We start from the raw sequence: 25,341 nt of genomic DNA on the forward strand, positions 1-25,341 counted from the left end.
AGGTGAATAGGCCTCCTGTCTGCACATCTATTATCTGCCTCAGTACTAACTACCAGTACTGCTACTAATCTGCTGCTCTTGGTACTACAGATGCATCTTTTTGGTCTCACGTACTTTTTCTGTCTTTGCTCTTTGTGGTGAGAGAAGCTATCCTTTCCGTCACTAAGTGGCTGTGCAGTTGCCCGTTGGCAGTTAGGTGCTCACAAATGTTGGCTTGTGGAACTACATTCAATCAAATAAGCTTTCAGGACACTCTTGGAGCACTTTCTCTGTCAACCTTATTTCTTGTTCTCACACTTCGGCATCGGAAAGCCAGTTGGGTGTTCCTGCATTATCTGCCTAAATCACAACTCCAACCTCTTCTGGTAGAGCTTTCATTACTATTGTCTTAACAAACATAGAAATGAAACTCCAAAAGACTGTCATGGGTGGCTCTGCCATACAGCTTCATCTGCAGTAAGATGTGAAAATATCTATACTAGAACTGTTTATAGTGGTTTGCAGTAGTTTGCAATGGATGTTTTTAATTTCTAGATATATATGATTTCATAATTGTTTTATACATCAGGCATTTATTTCTGAGGACCTGAATTGGTTTTCGAAGGCATACCTAAGTAATGAAACTGAGCTTTATGAATTATAGCAAGCTGTGGAACATACATGTTTATGTTATATTATGTGGTTTACCTTTTTCTTTTTTTTTTTTTTTAGCATAGATTGAAAAGTTCTATTTAGCACTCAGGAGGAAAACATTAAACAGCTCTGCATTTTGTTTTTCAGCGTGCAGTGACCTGGAGTTCAGAGAGGTTGCAAACAGATTGAGAGACTGGTTTAAGGCACTTCATGAAAGTGGAAGTCAGAATAAGAAGACTGGGATTGTTCAAAGGCCTGAAAGAACCAGTAAGAGATTTCTGCTTGTCTTGTTTGATGTTCTCTTTGATACTTTTTTTTTGTACTTTTGTATTTCTATTGCTAAGGCTTGCCTTATTCTCATGTGCTTTAAGTAGGCATGTGTATGAAACCATAACTTTGTGCTTTTCTAAAGTTAATTTCTTATTTTTGGCCTAGTACTGATATAAGATGTTCATGTTAAACTTTCAACCTTATTTGGCAGGACTCTTGCTTGTAAGAATGTATGACGGCAACCATTCACAATGCTTTCATTTATGAATGCTATCAAATTGTCTATTTGATAGAACTTGATGATTAGCTGCTGTATAAGGAGACAAACCAGAAGAAACAAGCAGGGATTTTTAGCAACTTTTCTGTAGAGAAAAATGAGTTGCTGAATGACTAGCCCTAAGAAATAACGTAGAGGAGCTGTAGTTACGTGTGACCCATTGTTGCTAGTTGATGCCACTGTAGATACTGGTACAGAAAAATACATGGAAAATAAGCTTGTAAGTAAAAAGGAATTTTCAAGGATATACTTAGATTGGAAAAGACTCAGAAGTACTAATGAAGTGGAAACAGTAGGGGGCCTAATTTGTTTTTAACCCCCTCAAATGTTTAAATAGTTTTGGGGTTTTTTGTGGAAAGTAATGAAGTTTTAAAATGTAATCTCAAAGGACTTATTTGAAATAGCAATTTAAGTGTGCAATAATAGTTTCAGGAGTGATGTCCTACTGTGAAGGAGAGTCAAATTAGATTTCATAAGCCATAAAACTCTGCCTTTCATTAATATGAAGAGCAAACTATGAGTTCCTCCAGAGTGTTTCACAGAACTTGACCACCACTGGCTTCTTACCTTAGTTCCTTCATTATTAACTTTTAAAGTATTTGGGGTTTTTTTTTTAGTGGTTTTTTTTTTTTTTGGTACGCATTTGTTTGATTGCTATTTGTAGCATTACTCTTTCTTTCTTTCTTCAAGAAATCCATTTATTTCTTTTAATTGGAAATGTCATTTCTTTTATGTGATTTTTCATGCTAAGGAAATATGAATAATTCTGTAAAACACAATGAATTAAAGATGATTCTGTGTTATCTGAGAATACTTCTCTTAACATTGAGAAAAAATGTTTCTGAAGTAAGGTGGTAATACAGTAATGTCACTTTTTATTGATATTGAAAAAAACACATTTAAAAACATATATTTCCAGTTTACATTCTGGAAGGTGCCCATAACTGGCACGTGATCGGCTTCTCATCCTGTAACGAAAGCAATGGAAATACAAAGTTTACAGGTCTTAAGTAAGCATTTATTGTATAGTAATAAATAAAATGTATCTAATAATATAGCTAGTGTTAGCACATCTCTCAGTTAAAGGTCAGCTGAAACATTGTGTAGGGTCTTGTTTCTTGCTGAATACTCACTTTGTTGAGTAACACACTGAATAGGTAAGGTCAAAAATGCAGCACAGCTGTTCAGAAGCCTGATAATATGGTAAAAGTTCAAAAAAAAAAATTTGAGCAATGATAAAAGAAGCAACTGTACAGCTATTAAGTACTACAGCATACATAAATAAAAAGTCAGAGTTTGAAGTAATTGGGTTCTATGTATTACAAGAATGTAAAGTTCATAATTAAAACTTTGAACACATTGCAATGTAGTGCAAGCACAAAGTGTGAGATTTTTCCCTTAGACATTTCCCTGGGCCTTTTTTCCTTAACATACAGGTGACATTGATAAGACCTAGTATCTATAACAGATATTTGTATCATGATGTATACTTGGATATATTATACTTGTGTATTTTATCACTTGTTTGTTTGCAAATTTTTACTATATAATAGCAATCAAAGACTGTATATGGACTTAAGATCCAAGATTTTAATATGTGTGACTAAAAATGTAAGAGACTTGCGGACTTTAGGACCTTGTCGATTTTTGGACCTAGAATTATGTTATATGATTCAAACTGGTTGGTTTCTTTTCAAACTTCAATGGTCAGTTACTATAACATTAGCAACATTTGTAAGATTGTGTGATGTCTACCTAATGTTGATTTTACCTCTAGTACATCCTAAATGTACCATCCTGTGGTATTTTTAGAACAATTGCATGAGGCGCTTCAGTCTCTGAGGTCTGTGATCGTGAGCTCTTATGCAGAAAATGTTATGGTCCCATTCTCATTAGCTTCATTGAAAGTTTTAGGGTCTGTGAGATCTTTCCCACCTAACCTGAGCTGGTAAAGGAATCTTTCTAAGGAAGGTAGAGAGATGTATTTGCCTTTACAAGTCTTCAGATGAGGGTCTTTTTCTACTGATACAATTGTTTCAATTGAGGGGAAAACAAACAGCTCTCTGGCTGGCCAAGTTTTCAGAATTTCCTTTTGAAAGCCTTCTAAGTCATGAATTTCTATCCTTTGATGGTATAAAGAATTCACGTGTACTTTAGGAGGTATCCGAAATTTTAGACACAAGTTAAACTGGGTCCTACCCTACCATTTTTTAGAGAGAAAGAATCAAGAGTTGATTTGGATGGCTAAGAACAGTCTTTTGGGGACTTTTTTACATCTACTGGTAAGGAAATATAATGTGGAAAAATCTGTTTTCATTGTAGTTCTAACTTGAAATTCCCTGTGAACATGGTGCTGTCAGAACTGTTTGACTTACACTTTAACATAGTATCAGAAATTGATCCTAAAGAGCTAGAATGTTGTACAAAATATTATTTTATTACCATGCTGGTTTTAAATCAGATTTTCTGTTTCAAAGAGTTATACCTCATCAACCTTAAATAGAGGTAGTGTTGTTTCCAGGATGTTAGAAAGTTTACTATTTGTTATAGGAATGCTAGGATGTAAACATGGAAGTTTGATGATAGGCTTTGGCATGTTTATATTCTCTTTACTAAAACAAAGCAAATCAAGTTGTGGAAAATGGTTACACGTGAGACATTCAGTTTGTCCTATCTTTTCTTCTTTTCTTTTTATATTTAAAAAAGCTTTTTGACAATACCCACAGTGTTTCACAAGAGTATTTGAGCAGTAATTGTTTGAAGTCTAGTGTTTTACTACTATGGTCAGTTACTCAAATTGCTTATATCTAATTGTGAAAAAAAATTACTTTCAAATATAAAAGATCCTATTTGTGCTGTATTTACTTAATTTTATAAATAGCTAATATTTACTTGATTGAATTAATTTGATGGGCTACTGCAAAAAGGAAGTCCGTCTATAGACAGAAAGTGATCAAATTAATATACAATCAGTAGTAGTTTTCTTTCATTTGTGGATTTGGGGATCCAAAAATTGTTTAAAAAACTGGTTTCATTAATGTGACTGTATGGTTTTTCTGGTATGTGCGTTTCTGAACTTCCGAAGTTCTCATTTGAGGCAATAAAAGATACTATTAAAGTGTCTGTGGTTCAGAAGAAAATATTAGGTCACTATCTCCCTGTAAACACACAAAGAAACAAAAATAATGGTAACTATTGAACTTGGTAATGTCCTTTCTAATACCACTAAGAAATTCTTAAAACTGTTCTTCAAGACCTAAGCTCTTGAGTAGTTTCCCTAATGAAATCCGTCAGTCTCCAAAGTCATAGTAGGACCAATACATCAAGCGCGTTAATTTTTAAGTATACCAGGGAGTCCAGCCCCTATTTTGAGGCTGTCTTGAGAGCTACATCTAGAAACAAATCTTGCAAAGAACTCCTTAATCATGTATAATGACCTTATACTTAGCACATGAAACTTAGTGATCTGTACAGAACAACAGCTATGACAAAAAGCCACCTGAATGCAACTTCCCCTTTTATAGTCCTTATTATTCTAGCAGATCCCGGGAGCTGTTCGTTACCCTTGAGGAGTTAAAAAATCTGTTTTGGCACCCTTTCCCCCAGGCTGTTCCTTATTCTTGTCATAGAGTTCCTTCCTCACTGAAAAACCATTCTGCATTTAAAAAAGCAATTTGTGACATCCTTTCTGGTTGTCCGTTTGCATTTAGAATTTTTCATATTTCAGTCTCTCTGGTGGCACTTGGGACAGGATTTATTAAAAGACTTGAGCACAGTTCATCTGACGAAGCTAGTTGCCATGCAAGTTTATAGTGCTTTGCTGGTGCTTTTCAGAGTTGTTACAGCTATTAAATAGTCCACATTGATCCATACAATCATTATTATTATTTCTAAACAAATGAAACAACAGTGTTTAAGTTGTTCTGCTAGAGCTATCATTATGCTGATAACAAGTTAAAAATGTAAGGTGCCTACCTTGTGTTTTTACAGGAGTTACATAATTTTGTTTAAATGACACTTATTTTTTCCAAAGCTGACATTTATTAGTAATGCAGACCAGAATATGACAAATAATTAATAGGATTTTATTTCCAAAATCACTTTTGTGTCCAGATACATTCATATTGCATATATCTAGAAGTATCATTATTATAAATGCTATATAAACACTTAAATCTTGTCCTCAGGCCATTTATGGTCTAAGTAGATGACACAAACAGGAAAAGGATACTTTACCCTCATACTCTGATAAGACCCCTATTATTATTCCCTTGTGCATGGAGAAATAAGGAGTAGTTGAAAAATTGAGATTTAATGTACCTGTTGAAAGTCTTTTAAAATATTTGTTCTACTTCTGTATTAATTTTGTGTGATAAAACTCTAGGGAATTAATGCATCAAATGCAAAGTACAATAAATACCATAGTCCCATGAATATTTCTGCTAACAGGCAGAAGAATATTTCTGAAGAGTATTTCTGAAGAATACTTGTGCGCCTTGTCATATTAGAAGATGAAAGATCAGAGGCCAAAGATAACAGAGAATCTTCTTATGGCTTGGGAATATTATGATTATTTGGAGTCTAATCCACTAATAATTTTGAAATAACAGAAAAATAAAAGTCTGCAAGAAAATTACTTTTAATTGGCTTGTCTAGAACTAGCGTGGTGGGATATTGTTACACTAAAGTTGCCAAATACTCTTACAAACTTGCAGCAGGAATAGACCAATTTTGTATCGAAGAATGTAAGTAAAATGAACAATTTCAGTTCTCTGCTTGGAGGTTTTTACTTCATTCTGACTATCCCAAGTTCCTTATCGATGAAGAGACATAGCTGACATTATGCAGAGATAAATTAAATTTCCTTGATCTTTATTGCCAAAACATATTTGGAAACCTCAATATACAAACAGGAACTGATAAGCAGAACAATAAGTTTTTGCTTCCTCCTGTCAGTACTCTCTGATACAGTCATTGTATAGTTATAAGAGAGAAAAAGAATTGCAGTTTTAAACATAATTTTTGATGTCTTGAAAACGCTGACTGCCTGAGAATTTGACTACTTCCTGAGATTAGCTCAGAAAATGTCCCGAAAACTGTACTGCAAAGTTGTACAGACTGACAACCGAACCTTAGTTCTAGTTTGCTAGCAAGAAAAGGTTCTTCCAATGACTTTCTGCATGTGTCAGCTTAGCATAAGCACAGGCATCCTTAAAGCAAGGGTCTAAAAGAAGAAATCCAGTCTAGAATTACTTCTGAGCAGGAATTTTAAATTAATCCATCTTTACTTAATTTTAAGATGTTGAATGAACTAAATCAGTATTATTGACAAGTTTGTTTTGACTCAGCCTTTTGTGCAGAATTATCCTTATACACATTGAAACATATATAGATGTTTATTGTAGCGTTTTATTTTATTTCTCCTTCAAGTATCTTCTACTTTTCGATAACAGTCACTCCTATTAATAAAATGATCTGTCTGGTATCCCACAGAATACGTTTCATCAGAACTGTCAATCTGTTAGCAAACTAGTAGCCTGCAGCAATAGAATTTGTCTTGATGCTCACCCACCCCACCCCCACCTCCATATAAAATTCTCTGAAACACTTTGGAAAATGAGAGATTTCAGGATGCAAACTTTCACAGGTGTTGAAGGGATGTTGAAGCTGTGCTTAGTTTATTTCCCCTGTACCTTTTGTTGTAAAATGAGAGTCAGTTATCCTAGGTTTATGGTAAGACCTTTGGTACCTTCCCCATGTCGTGCCCTAACCCTGGCTCCGCTCCTCTCTGTGTAGTCATAGTGAGCAGGAATATATTACAGCTGCAGACAGGTGACAGAGAGTGTTATACCTGATGCTGTCTCCTTCTTGAGCTAGTATGGAGCCAGTCAAGTCTCACCTAGATAGAGCACTTTTGTGAACAGCAAATATGACAGAAAGCATTCACGTCTGCTTAGTCCTCTGTTTAGTTTAGTCCTTCCCGCTGAGATCTGTCCTGATAAAACTGCAGAAGGAAGGAAAACTTGTTCTCAGCTTGTGCACAATAGGCCTCAGCTGTGAGATGCTGGTAACTGATAGCCAAAATAGTAGACAAATCCATCACAAACGAAAACCTGCTTGCTATGCTGCTTGCATGCTGAACAAGTAAAAGCCATGGTCTAGACAGCAGTGAGGACTCTATGCATATGTGTTTATTCACATGTATGATTTGTCAGTGCCTTTTATTGTACTGGATAGTGTACTGGTATTGGGAAGAATCATGCAGTTTACTTCTCTTGTCATATTATATAAAGAATTTTTATATAATGGAATACGTGAGCCATATTTATGTATGTTGTTTTGATTTCCATGTAATGTCAAAAACTATCTTCCTCAGTGTACACAAGATTTTTTACTTATGAGCTTAATAAGCAGGCAAACAATAGTTTTACCTTGAAAAGCAGGTTATATTTGCCAAGAATTGAATTTCTCCCCTGAGAAATAATCAGAAACACAGGAGTGTTTCTGTTGGTTCCTTTTGAGGAAATGTTTTGAATGCTAGTGTGTAAGCCATGGAGGAGGGATATACTTCTCAGTAATATTTCCCTTGAGATTGTTTTAGCTGAGGAAAAGAGCTTAAGCTGGTACTTCACATTTTTCTAGATCAAGTTATCTTGCAGTATATGCATTAGGTAAAATTCAGCTAAACACGAAATACTGCTTTTGTTCACTTACAGTAGTTTTAGACAATGTTCAGAAATAGCTGCATAAAAGCCCATTTCATTATGGTATATGGAAATAGATTTCAAATAAGTGGTTAAAATGAGAGAAAGAGACAATCTGATTTTCTATTTTAGACATCTGAGCAGCAATTTTTGCTCTTCACGGTATAATGTCCTGACTCTTAATTGTCAAGAATAAAATACTATCCTTCAACTATGCTAATTTTCCCCCTTTACTTTCTGGTTTTTGTTTTGTGTCACAAGTGTGAAAAATGTGTAAGAACAACATTCCAGTTGGTGCTCAAAGTGATAATATATGTAGTCTGTGATTTGGGCAACTAATTTCCTAGTTCTAGGTGACCTGGTGATTTTGTGATTCTTAGATCTGTATCACTTGACCCGCTCATGAATCAAACCATGTTAGCAAATGTTAAACTCTAGGTATATACTTAAATGCTTTCCTGACTCTTTTTCCCAAGTGTATCACCTTCAAGAGTGACAGATGTCTTATTTTATCAATATTATAGTAGAGGAAGAAAGTCATTGCAGAGAAAAAGCACATCTGATAACCTTAAGTTAGGACAGTTCCTTAAAGGTTCTTTAAAATTGAACCAAGAATTTCACTTTACCACAGTAAAAAACGTCTTAAGGGTTCATAAAGTGAACACGGAATTGAGGTGGTGGTCTTTATGTGATGTCAGTTCTGGAGGAGATGGACTGCTCCATTTTAGATCAAAGATACTTCTGTCGCTGTCAACGTGTGCCTGGCTTACCTCTGAAATACTTTAGCCATTTTTGTTTATTTCACCTAAACTAATATTTGACCTAGAATTCAGATATTTCTACACTAAACTGCAGTGACTGATGGTTATGAAAGAGTTTGACTGGTTGAAACAAGTCAAATGAAGACTAAGAGACGAGATTTTCTCTATTTAAAAAACTAAAATTGTAAATACTAGAGAGGAGAAAGAACTAAAAAAATAGTAAAACCAACAACAAATATCCCTGGGCTGTAAATAGAAGTACAAACTAGTTTAGAAACAAATACTGAAAAAAGAAACGCAAAATACTTTCAAGGTAAAGCATGATTAGTTTTTGAAATTTTGCATCCAACAACTATTTAGAAGAAAGCTAGAACCCATGATCCACAGTGCTTTTTTCTCCAGTATATGATGCTATTTAATAAATAGGTTAGGATAACTTTAATATATGTAAACTTTATTTTTCAGGATTGGAAATAACAAAAAGGAGTTTCTTGTAAAATATTATTGTTTAAAGTAGGTTTATTAATTCTCATGTGTCAGTTATAATATATTCCTGTTTACCAGGAAGTGTATAGCTTAAATATCAGACTTCAAACTCTATATTTAAATATTGAACTACAATTATGTTGAACTTTAACTGGACCTATAGAAAATATTAGAACATAATGACATTTTCCTGTTGCTATCAGTGATTTGTAATAAAATCACCTGGTTTTTAATGATATTACTGACTCCAAATGTTTTAATTTCAAGCTCTGCCCTTAACTATGACAAATGTAATAGACAATAATCCAGTGGGACATCACTATTAGATACACTTTTTAGGAAATCTAAAAGCTATATAGAAAGAAGTGAGGAAAAAAGTGAGGAATGGGAATAGAGGATGAACTCAATTCACAGGCTAATGCTAGCTAAGGGAATCAAGAAAACAATAGGGATAAAATCTTCTGCAAAGGTATAATAACGTTCCAATCTTAATTTAGTGATGAATAAAACCTTTGAAATTGAGAGGTCTTTCACTATTGTTCAGATAAATTTATTTCTTTTTAGAGTAAAATTTGAAACTGACTGAGAGGAATAAAATAAGCAGGTGTTTGGTTTTTCTCCCCCTTTCCTTAGTGGAGTTTATTAAATTTGTAACACTAGCTTCTAGTGCCCTAAAATGCAAAGTACTCAATGATGTGAGCTTTTCCAGGATGGACCACAAATGCCGATTTAAAAGTACTTTATCCCAAGCTTGAAAGTGATGCCTTTGTCAATAAACTTATGCTTAAAATTCCACATGCAGATACATTATCTACAGTTATCTACTTTGACCCACAAGATCCATCCCTGAATATATCTTTAAAGCAGCTTTTATGTTGTATTCTCTTCTAGCTGGCGTTTTATTCATAAAAATCTGTTTTGTCATGGTTGTCTTTTTTCTGCAACTTGTCTTACAGTTTGGTGAGCTGGCCAAAATGCCAAATTTAGAAAAAATTTGTGAGCACAGGAATAATTCCTCCCTTCATGCAGGTACACAAAAGGCAGGATACGAAACTATTTTTCACATTAACGCCTTTCTGAATCCAAGGTTTTGAGAACGATCTCTAGCTAAAAGCAGACTAGCAGAGAGAAATGTCTGGGAAGTGTTAAAGGGCCTTCAAGAATAGAGCCTTAGAGGTAAATGGTGTTATCCTGAACATTTATCCTTAGACAAAATGTTTTAAGGTGGAGGAACCTTCCAGAATTTTCAAATTAGAAACACCTGTTAAATAATTTTGATATCTTTTACAAATAAAGTTGAATAACACATCTACTATATATCTTTATTTAGTCAGTTGGGTCCTTTCTCTTTCTGCTCTTCCTAATCCACAAAAAATAAGTTGTTTTGTCTTGATGTTTTATCAGCAGCTGGAGAGAAAGGAAGAGAGAATCCATTGGTTGAATTCTTGGCTATGTTTTTAAATTGTGTTAAACATGTCAAAAATATCATACATACTAAATGACTTCCTTTATTTTTTTTTACTTTTTTCTTTCTATCAAGCAGAAATAATAATGAATGGGACAGATCAACAGGGAGCAAGAAAAACTGAGACTGCTCTGATAAAAAGTCATAGTTAATTTAGGAATTCTGGGGAAGGAGTGTTTATGTGGTTGTCTGACTTCCACAAGGAATTTTTGGTGCTATCAACTTGCTTCTTTTCAATTCCAAAATGACTGGTCTACCATAGCGTGGACATTTCCACATACATATATATATATGAAGAAAAATCTACTGATTTCTAGATCTGATTACTGAGTTATCCAAGTTGACCTCTTTTAGCAGTATAGAAACACTTTTCAGATTTCTTTATTGTTTTCAGAACAACAACTAAGGCAGGCAGGCTTGATTTTAACAGTAGTAGAAACTGAGAAGTCTGGTGTGCTCTCATGTCAACTTTTCTATAGCCATATTCACCAATCTCGTCTTTTCAGTGCTCAGCTTTATCTTAAAAATTTTTAGAAGAATAGTATTATTAGCACAAAATCTCAGTCTGTATTAGGACTTATACTGAACTGCCTGGCCATATGCACCATAAGCCTATGGTATGACCCTAGCACATGAACAGGAGAAAATGCATGTCTATCAAATGCAGCTCACGTCTTCTACATAGGCAGGAGGCTTGGTGGTTTCTGAATTTCCCATCCATGTCCATATGCAAGTCTGCGTGTACTTTACAGTTGATACAGAAAAAAAAACATGAGATCTCAGCTCCGGCTACAGGAATCATTAACTCAGCCTGTTCCTCAGGGCACTTTTTCCAAGCAACAATTTAGGAAGATGTAAGCTGTGTTAGTAGGTCTGATATTGGCAGCCGGCTGCTCCTAGCAATCATCTTTTCCATGGCCGCCTCCAAGATGTAAAGTACATCAGATAAAGATAAAATATTGTAACTTGAAAGACATTGCTGAGGCTAAGTATCATGTTCCTTTTTCATAGAACGGAATATATGTTATAGGAAGAAGCAAATGGACTCCAACAAGTTACCTGGAATTTATTCTCTTCTGAGTTCTGTAAACATTGCAAACCACTTAAGCTTCACTCTCTTCATTTATAATATCACTGAAATTTCTCAACAGAATTATTTTCCAGGAAATCACTGTAGATCATTTAGTACTGTACATAATGTGCATGCTATAGGTATAATGTTTGACAAGAAGACTCCTATTTCTAAATGCTTTGAGACTGATAGTAGGATTAATTTTTTTTAGCAGGTTAATTTAATGATTTTGTAAAATAAAGCTGCCATATAGTTTATACATAGTATTTCAATAGCATACAGTGTTTATGTACTCTATCTATGTACCAATGGAGCAATTTCCATGATGCAGCATTCTTTTGTGGCGGCTGAGCTCAGCAGATGCTGTATCTTCCCTGCTCTATGATTTTTATTATTTATTTTTTTTGCCTCCTAGGATTTGATACCAGCATTTTGCCAATTTGCAAAGACTCCCTTGGCTGGATGTTTAACAGGCTTGATACGAACTATGACCTGTTGTTGGACCAGTCAGAACTTGGAAGCATTTACCTTGACAAGAATGAGCCATGCACCAGGGCGTTCTTCAATTCTTGTGACACATACAAGGACAGTTTGATATCTAACAATGAGTGGTGCTACTGCTTCCAAAGACAGCAAGGTAAAAGATAAGACCAACCTGCTTGTGTTTATGACTGACCTTGACCAACCTGCTTGTGTTTATGACTGACCTTTTTGTAATGCTTTATCTTTTTTTTAACATATTAAGAAGATTACAGTGAACTACAAGATCTTAAATACTGTACCATGAATTTGTGTTAAGGTTTTTGACCTATTGTGAATACTTAAAATGAAGTTAAAAAAAAAAAAAAACAAACAACAAACAACCCATGCTAAATAGAAAGGCTTGCTAGAAATTCAAAGATCTAAATAAAGTGCAAAACAGTGACTAATTCTTTTACAGCAATATTGTTTCTCATGCCAGCTTCCAGTAAGTATGCAGAGGAAAGAGACCAAAATAAAGAACAAAATTACTTACATTATTTCCTTCCGAATACACTTCACCTGCATTAAAATAAACTTTTTTATTGCTAAAATAGGGCATCTTAATGTTCTATTTTCTGAGCCTGAATGGACATTATGGATAAAGTCTTTTCCAATCATTCGGACCTAAAACCAGTTGATTTTTGCTGCCTACATTAATCTCTTTTTAATGCCCTGATGTGATTTGGTTAAACAAATAGACACAACCTAATAGCATTATTTTCCTGAGTATCATGTAACAATTTTAGATCTAGGTGATACATCACCTAAAATTATATAATCAAACTAGTTGCAGTGAATCAAAGAGTTTACTCACTAAATATTGGTTGAAACTGGACAGAATTGTCCTTTCATTTTTCTTACTAACATGAGGGATATTTTCAAAGGGATGAATAGCAACTAGGATCCAAATTTCTTCTGCCAGTAGAGGAGATAAGGCTGATTCAGTGGAAAGTTTTCAAAGTCAGTTCAGCCTTTTTGAAAATTTTAGTATCAGTTTTTAAATCTCACTTATGCCCTTAAAACTCTTGTGATAAATTCTCATTAGCACTCAACAGCTATGGTTTGACTCTGATTTCTATGGAAATAAAGATTTTTATCATGGCACACATGCCAGTTGTAAATCTGAACAAAAATAAAGCTGTACTTCCATAGATACATACTAAACAACAGATTTCTTTTCTTTAGTAACTTTGTAGTTAAAAATTTAACATGTAATCTTTCAAAATACCTTGTTTGTTTAATAGTAGAATAATATTTTGACTTTTATTTTTATAAGCATGTATGTACTGCTACCAAAATTAGTAAATGAAAAATAACCTATCCCAGAAGTAAAGCAGTCACTAAAGAGCAAAACATGTTTTGTTTGCTTATCTTAAAAAAAACCAAAACCAAACAAACTCTCTACAATCATTTTGGCTTAATATATAAACACTTTTACTCTTTGGAAGGCACCATAATTCTTTTCTATTGTCAGAAAAATTACAGCACGTAACATACGGCCTAGTATGGTCCAAGGTTCTTCTACCAATTGCCTCTTCTACCAATTTCATATAATGAGTGTAAAGAATAACCAGGGCATTAACAAAGCACGTCCACAGATTAGTTTCAAGTAGTTTTGCATTTTATGCCTATAAACACTGTCTAAAGTATTTGCTCAATATACTGCTAGAACCCAAGGGTAGCACTGTAAGGGCTGATCTAAACACTACTAAATTATATTAATCTTACCCCGAAGGCTAAAAATCTTGGATCGGGCTTTCAGTGACACTGATTCTCCCCCATTGGGGAATCCAACATTATCAAGCTTTTCTTCCCTTTTTACTAGTTTCCTCGCTGTCTTGACCATGATGTTGTGATGAGGTGCTGATATAAAACACATTAGATGGCTTTTAATACCACAATGTGTGTCAGCATATTCGTGAAAAAGATGTATCCTCAACATTGTAAATGAGGTGAAATCTCAGTTTTGACAATCTTTGCACATCAAACATGTGCTCCATCCCTCCAAATTAACACTGTCAACAAAATCTATATTCTTTTCTGAAGGTGTAAGGAGAAAAAAAAAAGCCTATAGTCTTCTTGTGTTGTTTCTTGTTATTACCTCTATGAGAATAATTCTAACTTCCTAGTGTATGAATGACTCTCTGAATTCTCTATTCATGTTTAGCAGTGTTATGCTAAACTTTATATATGTTCATGTTTAGTTATTTCTTATTTGATTGAATAATCGAAATAAGACCTTTAGCGAGACCTTTGCTATTAAGAGCAAAGAGAGGTTAGGTAGAGAAATTCAATGGCTTCTTTCTGATGTTTACTAAAATAAGTGGATATTAACAGAATGCTTCAGGTCATGTAGACAGCTCTCTGTGTTCATTGACCTTAGTAGGTGCCTCCTGGGCAGATCTACAGTTTTACAGCACTGCTGTTGATTAACAATGTTCAAAGTGAATGCAAAATTTAGTCAACAATCTATATCTTACTGGGATAGAAATTCCATTGTGCTTTATAAAAATACATAGTATTTGCTTAAGTCATTGTCTAAGAAGTGCTCTTGCTCTTTGATTTAGCTTCACAGTTCGAGACTGTCAGGATCAGACAAGTATTTGCAACTCTTTCTTTCTTTCTGCTTGAGGTCTGTCATGATGCTTGACAGTACACTAGACCCATTACTGCACATTACTCACAACTTCTAGTCAATGTAAGCAACTTCTTATGAATCCTTAAGTGAGATCTTTCTTGCTCAGAAGGTCTTCCTGTAGTAGCTGTCCCAACTTGACTAATGCTTGAACACTTACGTACAGTTCAGTGGTGCTTATTGCATTTTTTCTTAGCCTTATTCTGCATTAAGTGTGGTTTAGTATTTCTGAAATACATTCAAGAAACTATAATGCATTTCTGCAATACTTCAAAATCTGCACTTTGATGTTGCTCTTTGCAAGTCTCCCTGTATACTTTGGTCGCTATTGCCCTCTAGTTTCAACTACAATTTGTGCAAGTGCTTTAGTGCCCATCTTCAGAACTTATTTTCTTAGTGGTTTGATGCTGGCTTAACACTTTAGTGCTTATCTAAATGCTGAGGCACTTGAAGTTTCAGCCTTTTGGTAGGTTGATTTTCCTTCTGCCAGTATGCCATTATTATTACAGCCTTGTTACAGTTGTGTTGCATCACTGCTTCAAAGTAGGAGAGTACCCAATTTTGCTGGGAATATTTATGCTTAGCACCTAAGCATTTCTTTACTGCAGTCCTCTGTATGGATCTATTAGTCTGACACTTCTCTAGATGCATTCTTCTTATAGACTCTTGTGTCTGTCAAGGCTGGAAGACATTTATGACTTTAAAACTAGTCCATCTTGCAGAAGAATAATAATTATTGTGATTCTTATTTTTTACCTCAGTCTTTTCATATTGCAGAAAGGTGTGATGCGTCTTAACACGTAATTGAGATCACTAGAAAGATTTCTTTAAGTGCAGTATTGACTGCTTCAAATCCCTAAAGTTCAAGCCTTGGTTGTCCAAGAACAATTATAACACTTGACGCCAAGTACAGGCAAGGCACAACATGGCGGCCTAATCTGCAGTGGACCATATGCCAGCAGCTAAGGGCTCTGCCAAATATTATTTATTTGACAAATGGAAAATCAGTTTTGTAATTGAATAAGATGAAGAATCTCTGAAAGCTGAAGGCTTCACTGTGTGAGTGGTAGCTCCTTGAGAAATTTCTGTTAAAAATCCTAAACATTCTTTGTCAAATCTGCCAGTTTTACTCCTATTGCTCTGTTAATGTGCCTCTATTTGGTAAATCACAGCTTGATTGTACCAGCCTTGCAGCATCTCTTGACATAATGGAATGTTAATGTCTCAAGGGCCAGTATTATTAACATGGGATACTCTGGTGTACATCAGTACTTCCAGCATTGAAGAACTGTGGATGGCTGCTGCAAAGTGGTTCATGAATCACTTACAAAAATGCAGTGATATTGTCAGAAAGACAATTCCAGCCACATCTCTGGAAGTAGATTAAGGATGAAGATGATTAGGTCTCTTATTTATAGTCACATTATCGGAAAGACTGATGTCGCATTCACTTCTATTTCAAAGGAAGCCACCACACTGATTTTTTGTAAAGGAATTTTTTCTCCTTGGCTCAAGACTCCCAAAAGTTGTCCAGTGACACTGGGGTTTTGTGTTGAAATAAGTACAGAAATCTAAAAGAAATCTTTTCCAAACTCAGGAACTAACTGGAAAATAAAGAGGAAAGCATTATGATTTGGGGAGAGAGGAAAAAGGATTTGCTGTGGACCAAAAGGAGTTGGTTGAACTTCTAGCCTGCCGTTCTCTTTGACAGTTTTAAGCACCAGAGTGATTTAGTATTGTTAAGAGTTTTTGCTGCTTTTATCCTGAGAAGCAAAGCTTAAGTGTGAATCTTGAAGACCTAGCTTCTGAGAAGAAGAGTTTTGGGTAAGTAACTTTCTCATATTGCCTTGATACCTTTTGGTTAGTGGTATTCCTTTTTGTACTTATAGCACCAAAGATTTGTAGCTGTAAATTAGGATTGTTTTCTTTAGGTATAGTTCATCATTTTTACATTTCCACGTGTTAGTGCTTATGTATGCAACTCCGTGTTTCTAATTTAGGATTTTTTTTTCAATAGAACAAAATACATATATTTTTCCTATTAGACTAGTTCTTCTCCTTCAGCATATTTCCCATCTTCTTTGAAAGATCCTTCTAGCCTGTGGTACCTGTGTGCAGAAATGATTATCATTTTTTAGATTACAGATTAACTGGAAATACCTTTGGTTTAAGAAATAATTGAACCTCAGAATGTTGTAAGCTTAACTCTTTAAATATGAGGAAAGACTGAAACCTTAGTTTTGAAAGGTAATGAACATCTCTGTCATAATAATGAGCATGATCATCATCAAAGCACTTCTTACAACAAGAAATGTAAAACTCTATATGGCCTCAGAAAATACTCAAAGACTAAATACTTAAAATCCAATACTCATCCAATGATGTCAGGTCCTAGCAGTCTTCAGGAGCACACGTAGAAAATTGCTTGGTTGTCTGGAAAGACATATCTTGAAAATTTGTTCAGTCATTAAGACTCCTGTGAACAGTATTTTAAAACTAGAGCTAACTTTTAAGGCCTGAACTCTAAAAACAATCATAGATTTAGTGTGAAAACCTGACTCAATATATTTGAGGCCATTCTAAACGTTTATAAGCTTCTTTAAATGTATGAAAATGTAAATAGCATTTAAAATGTAAAGCCAAGAGAAATTAACAGCCTGCTCTCAGTAAGGGGTTATTATTGTCTTCCAGTTTCTATTTATTCTGTTAGATAAGAGCTCATGAATAATACCAAAGGCCTATTGGTATGTCTAGGCTATATCAGCCAAGAGACTGCATGTTCACCAGATATATGTTTTTGATCCTCAGTTGATCTAGGCATTTGTCACCAGAGTTTGAGCATTTCCACAAGAAAGGCACCTACATGTATTATAAGGTATTCTTGCCATTCCTGCACTCCTTTGTGCATCCTGTGCTGCTCTCAGCTGGCTAAAGGGTGAGCACTCTTGTTTTCCTTTAGGAGGAATTCAAGAAAGTCTGATTTGGACTAGCACCACTCGAGTGATTTTTGCCTACCCATTGCCCTACACAGTGACTGGGTTCTGGTCTAAGTGTGTGCTTCATCAATAAGATAGGCCAGTCTTACTCATCTTTAAACTAGCTCAGAAGACTTTTTTTCTGTTTCCATGGCAAAAAGTAGTTTTCCTGTATTTCAGAAGGGAGCCTTGAGTTAATTGCATGGCAAAGATGTATTCTAAGTAATCAGTCTACTAAAATGGAAAACACATTTAATATTCATAGAATGTGAGATTTTAGTGAGATATTATCAGAATATTGTCTGGCAACCATACGAGCTAAAGACACATGTGAATAAACTCAGTAATACTACTGCTGACTCAGAACAAGAAATGCCTTTGTGCTGATGGTCTAATGTAGTACACAGTATCAGTGTTCAGGGATTAGTACTTCGCTGTCTTTGATCTTTCACATATTCAACAATAACGTATACGTGTTCACATCTTATTTCCTTCCCATTCATGGTGCATACTGTGACTTGCTTTTATAGACAGTAGAAAATTAAATGAGTCAGAACTGGAGTAAGCTATAACTCTGAAGAATGGAAAACTGAATTTTTATACCTATTCTGCCTCTTAGAGCCATCTGAAGTTTGGCCACTGTTTTAAGTTAGTTTGCTGAACACAGGGTTTTGTACCCATGGGATTCAGTCTTAAATTGTTGCAAGAGAATCACAATTTTACAGACTTCAGTGGAGAAAATTCTTATTTTCTTAGTGTAGTATGTGAAATACAGAAATTGAATGTGACTTCTAAAATGGACAAAAGGGAAAGAATTAGAAGAGCCATCCTGTTTCTAACCAATACACAAGCTAAGCTTCACAGTCACACTCTGATTTCTGTGGACTGATAAAATAGGGTGGAGTTACTATTTTGATCTACCATTCCTTGATCCTCCAGACCAGTGACTAGACGCTCACGTACAGCTCGCTTACATCTGGGTTAATTGGGAGTGGCCTTTTGCACAAATCTATGGTGGTGCTCTAATTCATAATTCTGGAGCTGTAGCAAGGTACAGCAATTCTTTTATTTCAGAGCTTAGAACATGACTACTAATGCAGGATGCGTGTATTTCTTAAGATCAGTAGTTTGAGTGACCTTAGAACGTAGCAAGCTATGAAAACTTAATCATATGCTTTCTTTCCTAGATACAGTGTAATCTGTTTAACATTTTTTATGTCATTTTAGACCCACCTTGCCAGACAGAACTCAGCAATATCCAGAAGCAGCAAGGAGGAAAGAAGCTTCTAGGTGAGCCATAGATCATTCTTTTGAAGGTTTTATTGCTTACATAAATAACCCTGGTGAAACAGCAACATAAAATCAATATTAATCCAACAAAGATAGACCGCAGTAAATTCCAGCAGCAAAATTTATGAAGTTTTTGAAAGCTGTTAAACTTAGTTTTATTACCTTACCTACCAAAAGATATTACATCTGTTTTATTACCCTAATACAAGGTATGATTTTACAGTTATAGACAGGACAGTCTAAGGCACTCCTAAATTAGTATCTCTGCTGATCTTTTACCTGTAATATTGTTTAAGTAATTGAAATCTTTGTTGTGAAACAGTTTGTACTGTATCAATATTAATGAAATGTAAAATCTTCATTTTATCATTAGCTACTGTATAAAAAATGCAATAAAAAGGCTTGGCCCAAAGTAGTCAAAACTGAATTTCTGCTAAGGATGGTTTCTAACAACAACTATCTGCTTCAAAATGCTTTCATATGAATGTTTTGTTCGTTGTGGTTTGTCTACATTTTGTGTTTCTTTCAAAAAGTCTCCGTTTGTTCCAAATGAAAAACAGTGGATTATTCAGCCTTGGGCAAATCACTGCCTCCCAAAATAAGTCCCTGATTGTATCTCTTGTACTCTTGGTGGGAAACCCTTTTGGCTTAGAGCCTAATTTGCCTAGGTATTTTGTTTATAAAAGCAAATTTAACAATCTTTTTTTACATTTGTTGTTGATAAAATGGTGTTACACTGCATTTGTCTTCTGTGGTGGGGTAATTAGATATTAGTAGGTAAATAAATGGATTATAAAATATATATTAAATAAAAATAGCTCCTAAGCCTTGTAGCAGATAGTCTGTTAGTTCAAGAAGCCTGGCCTTTATTATTCAGACTTGTTTGTACTCCACAGATTATGGAACATCCCATTCAGGTTTGGGTGCTACATTTGAGCTTTTTCCACAGAATACAATGAAAATCTTGACCGAGACATTCAGGGAGTAAAGAATATGTATCACAGGATCAATGAAAAATTTAAAGGAATATTGGTCACTTTTTCTCTTGAAATCATTCCAAGACTGATATGTGTCATTTTCTCTCCCACATTTGATATACTCAGTCACTTTCTGCCTAACTGAATGTAGTAATAGTAAATCAGTAAGTGTAAAGTCTGGCATGAGGAAACAGCAAAAGGTAATTACTTTCTGCTGTAACTGTTACATTGGCTAAGAGGCAGTTTTTAGTATTCTTATGCAATATTTGTATATCACAGGGCATTACATCCCCTTATGTGATGAAGATGGGTATTACAAACCAAGTCAGTGCCATGGAAGCACAGGGCAGTGCTGGTGCGTTGACAGATACGGTAATGAGGTAACAGGATCCAGAACAAACGGTGCGGCAGAATGTGGTAAGTTAAGAACCCTTTGTGACATTTGCTTTAGAGGTGTTGCTCCCTTTGATTACCAACCAGATTAAATTTCTTCAGTAGGAGGTGATATGAAACCCAGCTACATGGGTTTTGAAACAAAAAATAACAAATTATAATTTCTTATTGGTATTACTTCATTATTTTTTGTAACTCCTATCATTGTGTCAGCTATTAATAGACCTCGTATATGTACTTGGCATAGTGTATATAAACCTAGGGAAAACTAATTATCTACAGCAGCATTAGACAAGCCCCAAAACGCTTGATGAAATCCCTTTGGGTAATCAGCATGCTAGTGAATTCAATTTGACTTTTTTTTTAGTTTATGTTTGAGGGAATTGCCAAAAGTTCCTAGCACACTAAATCTTTTCTTATTTTTCCCTTCCCTCCAGCACTCTGCAACTCCTTCTAAGATTTCCCATGTCACCTTTATTTGATGTCCTAGATATAAAAAATGACAATAAAATATTTTCCTTTAAAAAAAAAGTCTTTACATTACTTCTTTCCACTTCTTTTGCAACAAAAGAACATGCCTTGAAACAAAGAGTAAATGTAACACATTTGACATACAAACTCAGGCCTATAGTCCGTCTAATCCAGGATCCTTTCTAGATAAATGGAGAGTTCTAAATAGTTCAAGATAATATGTGAGAACTGAACAATAGGCAGTGTATATTATCAGTAGTTCTCATTGTCATCTGTAAGTTGGATTTAAATATTTCAGTTGTTTCTGGCACTCATTATAATTCTACAAATCCATAATTTTTTTCTCCTTTTGTTAACATTGAGAAATTCATCCTTATTGAAGTGGTTTTCTTTTAAGACAAAATAATTTTCAAATCATTTGTATTTTATTTTTATGTCACACTATGAAGTTTCAAAGAAGTAATTGTTCTGAAACTAAATATTCTGGTGTATCTTTTGTATGCTCATGTATATTATATTATATTATATTATATTATATTATATTATATTATATTATATTATATTATATTATATTATATTATATTATATTATATTATATTATATTATATTATATTATATTATATTATATTATATTATATTATATTATATTATATTATATTATATTATATTATATTATATTATATTATATTATATTATATTATATTAATGGTGTATCTTGTGTGTCTTTTCTATAACTATCATACGTTTTTAGCTATCGATTTAGAGACTTCAGGTGATTTTGCCTCTGGTGACTTCCATGAATGGACAGATGATGAAGACGACGAAGATGAAATAATGAATGATGAAGATGAAATCGAAGATGATGATGAAGATGAAGGAGATGATGATGTTGATGATGACGATGATCATGATGGATATATTTGATGATATTAGGGGGTCCATGAATTGTACCTTCCTAAAATTCACACGATGACATTTCATAAAATCCCTTTGCTCTCCAAGATCAAAAGGATTCTAACAAACATGTATATTTTGTATGATTATTTCAAACATTGCAGCTGGAGTCATAGACTTTTTTGTTTAAATAAGAATAATTATATTATGTGCTTTTGAGTTTTTAAATGCCTTTGCGCTGAAGAAAACACATTGGAAGTCTAGCCTGAAGAAAGAAATGTTATGTGCTACTGAAAATATGAATGTGCAAAGCACACTATAAAGACAACCAATCTCTTTAAAACTCGAGTGAAAAGACATTTGCCCTTACTTGGAACCGTGCATGTCCTCTTCAGAACACATACTGTAACTTAACTTTAGTTCTGTCAATGTTTTAGACTTTGCAGGCTTTGCAAATTGTCCATTTAACAAATCAAAAAGGTATTACAGTAGAAAAACTTTGGTGCACAAGTAGCATCTCACCAGTCTTTAATTAACCAAAGGTATGGAGAAATATTATCAGAAGGGAAAAATAAAGCAAAGTCCTCCTTTGTGTTTGCATTTGTAGTTATGTTTTCTATTAGGAAATGGTTAGGTTATTGAAAGGATTTTTCAAAAGCAGTAGCATGAACAAGCACCAATTCTGTAATTTCGAAGTTTTCTTGTCCTTCCTTGTTTTTTTTTTTTCATGTCAAGGTCCTATAGACTTTATCATTATTTACTCAACCATTGCTCCACCTTTTGTTGTTTCTCTGTGTTTCTCTGTATTTCTCTCTAATCAGATTAACTTAAAATTTACATGGGGAAAAAAATTTGCTTAAAATTATATTACCTTTATACATGACTGTATTTCAGAGTATTGGCACTTGCCCCAAGGTAGTTTTTAATAGATGTATAATGATACTTTTTATTTTCTTAATTCAGGAAATAGTTTTGCATCTTTATCTTAATTCATGTTGTTTTCTGTTACTATTGCAGAAACTTAGAGAACGTATTGTAAAGGTGCCTTGCAAAATAGAAATAGAGAGGTTTTAGCATGCATACCAGTATAGGATGTTAGGCAATAGCTAAGCACACCCAATTACCAAATTAATACCAGTATAGATACTGCTGCTGGAATGAAGAAAATGGGTTATTTTTTTTTTTTTCCTATTGTTATGTAATTACCATGTGGACTAGATTATAATTATTGTGTAGAGTAGCACTTAAGATCTGACTGTAGAGAAAATTACTTTAATCATGGTATTTATGTTAGCATGTTAATTAATTGTGTAGACATTCTGGGACTCCACCATCTTCGTTCATATCATATCTATTGCTTTCTGCCCACAATAAAATTGACGTGACCTGTGTAATGTAATACTGCAGGTTGTATTATTTCAAAATTGGATCACTGGTTTCCTGTCATAAATTAATAGGAAAAGCAGTTTCTTATTTGAATTAATTTCTAGACATGAAATACTAAATTTAATGTTTATCCTATGTAATATTGAAAAGTATAATGCATTTTCTTTTTTACTGTTTCTGTATAGTTTGCAAAATAAAGACTCTTGTAACCAACCTTTGGCCAATATAGCCCATCATTTTGACTTTTTGCATAGTTTGAAATTTTGAAACAGGAAGAATTCATATTTCAGATACATTTCACCTATTAAAGTATGTATTTATTTGTATAAAGCCATTTATTAATGTTTTATTTCCAGTAAAAAATTTTTGACTAAGGCAAAACCCATAGGGAGCTTTTATTTTTCTGTATTTTTTCCTGAATTTTCTATAGCTTTGTTATGTAATTTTTTGACATTGTCTTCATTACTTAGTAAAGAGAGATATTTCTTTTCAAACTCTGTCATAATTTGTGGGGCATAGTTGTATTATTTTCTTAAACAAAAGTAGTTAAGAGTTTACCATTCCAATATAGTGGGATTTTATCAGAGAACAGTTTCTTATGGCTGAGATTAACTGATATATAAATTGATTTTAAATAAAGAAGCTAAAGAAAATATGTTGTCATTTTTTGGCTGATGTAGCAAGTACTGTTGTGGGGGGTGTTTTTTCTGATGTGACAAATGGTCATTAGATGACAAACTAAAAATGGATTTCATTAAAACGTGTGATATTGGGAGAATTAAAGTATGGAAAGAGAATTCATAATGTATTTAGCCTAATGGAATTACAGTATGAAAACCATTCTAGAATGAGCTGGATTTAAGTGCCTGAATATCAAAGCTATCTATCATAAAGTCAAAAGTAAGTCAAGATAGCTAAATTTACTAAAGAACAGTGACAATGGAGATTCAGGGTCATTTTGGAGAATTTTTGTGGTCCAAAACTAAAACAGCAGCAAATACTTGAATTATTTCGCATTCCCAAGGAAAAGCCAGAGAAGAGATTGATAGTGTTAGACTTCCTTTGAAAACATCCTTCCTTTTTAAAAATAGGTAAATTTGTCTATGGATTAATATTATTGTGTTGACTTTCTGTCATAATACCAAATGAACTGGAAACTACTGCACTGCAGCATTAAAGAAATGCATGAAATCAGGAGGAGGTAGATCAAATTAAGGCAAAGGCTGATAATTTAAAATCACTAAACAACCACACCCTTCAGAAGATTTTTCCTTCTTTCCATCATATAAAAAAATTTACAGACATGTCATTCTGAGTACAGTCAGGCAAAAAGCAGTAGGAAACTCTTAATTTTAAAACTTTGTTATTTTTACAGTGTCGCTGTCGTTTCTTGTTTTTTTCTTGATCTTATAATCATGCAGATATGTATATACTTATAAGTACGCAAAGATACAGATGTAAATGTGGAGATTTTCATACACAGTGATTAATCCTTGTGCTTTTCTGAGAATGTGGAATTCTGAGATTAATTGAAAAATAAGGAATACCAAATTTGATGAAATCAATTATTAGATAATCTTCAAAGGGAATATTTCAGGTCAAGACACAGAGATATGCTTTGTTTAAAAGCAAATGAATTGGCATCATTAGTTTGCCTTTACAAAAATTTACAAGACTCAGGAAAATGGACCATAATGATAGTAGGAGAATTTTAATTGTTTTGTGCACATGGACAAGAACTGGATTTCTTTTATTGTTTTTAAATGATCCAGTGCCCAGGTGGAGTAATAAACTTTTATCAGTGTTGTGGCTTAGTCTCAGGAAGCAACCCAGCACCACACAGCTGCTTGTTCACTCCTACCCCCAGTGGAATGGCGAGGAGAAAATAGAACAAGAAGGCTCAAGGGTCGAGGTAAGAACAGGGAGGGATCACCTACCACCCATGGCCTTGGTCAAAACAGACTCAGCCTGGGGACAAATCCATTTAATTCCTTACCAGTCACATTCAGAGAGAATAATGAGAAACACAGCCAGAACTTAAAAAACGTCTTCCTCCCATCCCTTCCTTCTTCCTGGCTCTACCTCATCCCTGCAGCAGCGCAGGGGGACAGGGAATGGGGGTTGAGGTCA

General features: G+C 34.2%; 1 protein-coding gene across 5 annotated transcripts in view; it reads left to right on the forward strand.

Annotated features, from left to right (window-relative positions):
• The window catches only part of SPOCK3 (SPARC (osteonectin), cwcv and kazal like domains proteoglycan 3), a 214,851-nt gene extending 192,996 nt beyond the window's left edge, over positions 1–21,855 (forward strand). For 4 of the 5 annotated variants that reach the window (XM_086611595.1, XM_086611596.1, XM_086611597.1 and 1 more), the window contains 5 exons: positions 781–900; positions 12,084–12,305; positions 19,028–19,090; positions 20,347–20,484; positions 21,683–21,855. In XM_086611595.1, coding sequence (XP_086467721.1) covers positions 781–900; positions 12,084–12,305; positions 19,028–19,090; positions 20,347–20,484; positions 21,683–21,855 — 716 coding nt within the window. The remainder of the gene's footprint in view (positions 1–780; positions 901–12,083; positions 12,306–19,027; positions 19,091–20,346; positions 20,485–21,682) is intronic. The other variant, XM_086611598.1, reaches the window with a different exon arrangement.
• Positions 21,856–25,341: the final 3,486 nt, after the last annotated feature.

The sequence above is a fragment of the Tauraco erythrolophus genome, chromosome 5, assembly GCF_009769465.1.
Source record: "Tauraco erythrolophus isolate bTauEry1 chromosome 5, bTauEry1.pri, whole genome shotgun sequence".
In the NCBI taxonomy this organism is placed as follows: domain Eukaryota; kingdom Metazoa; phylum Chordata; class Aves; order Musophagiformes; family Musophagidae; genus Tauraco; species Tauraco erythrolophus.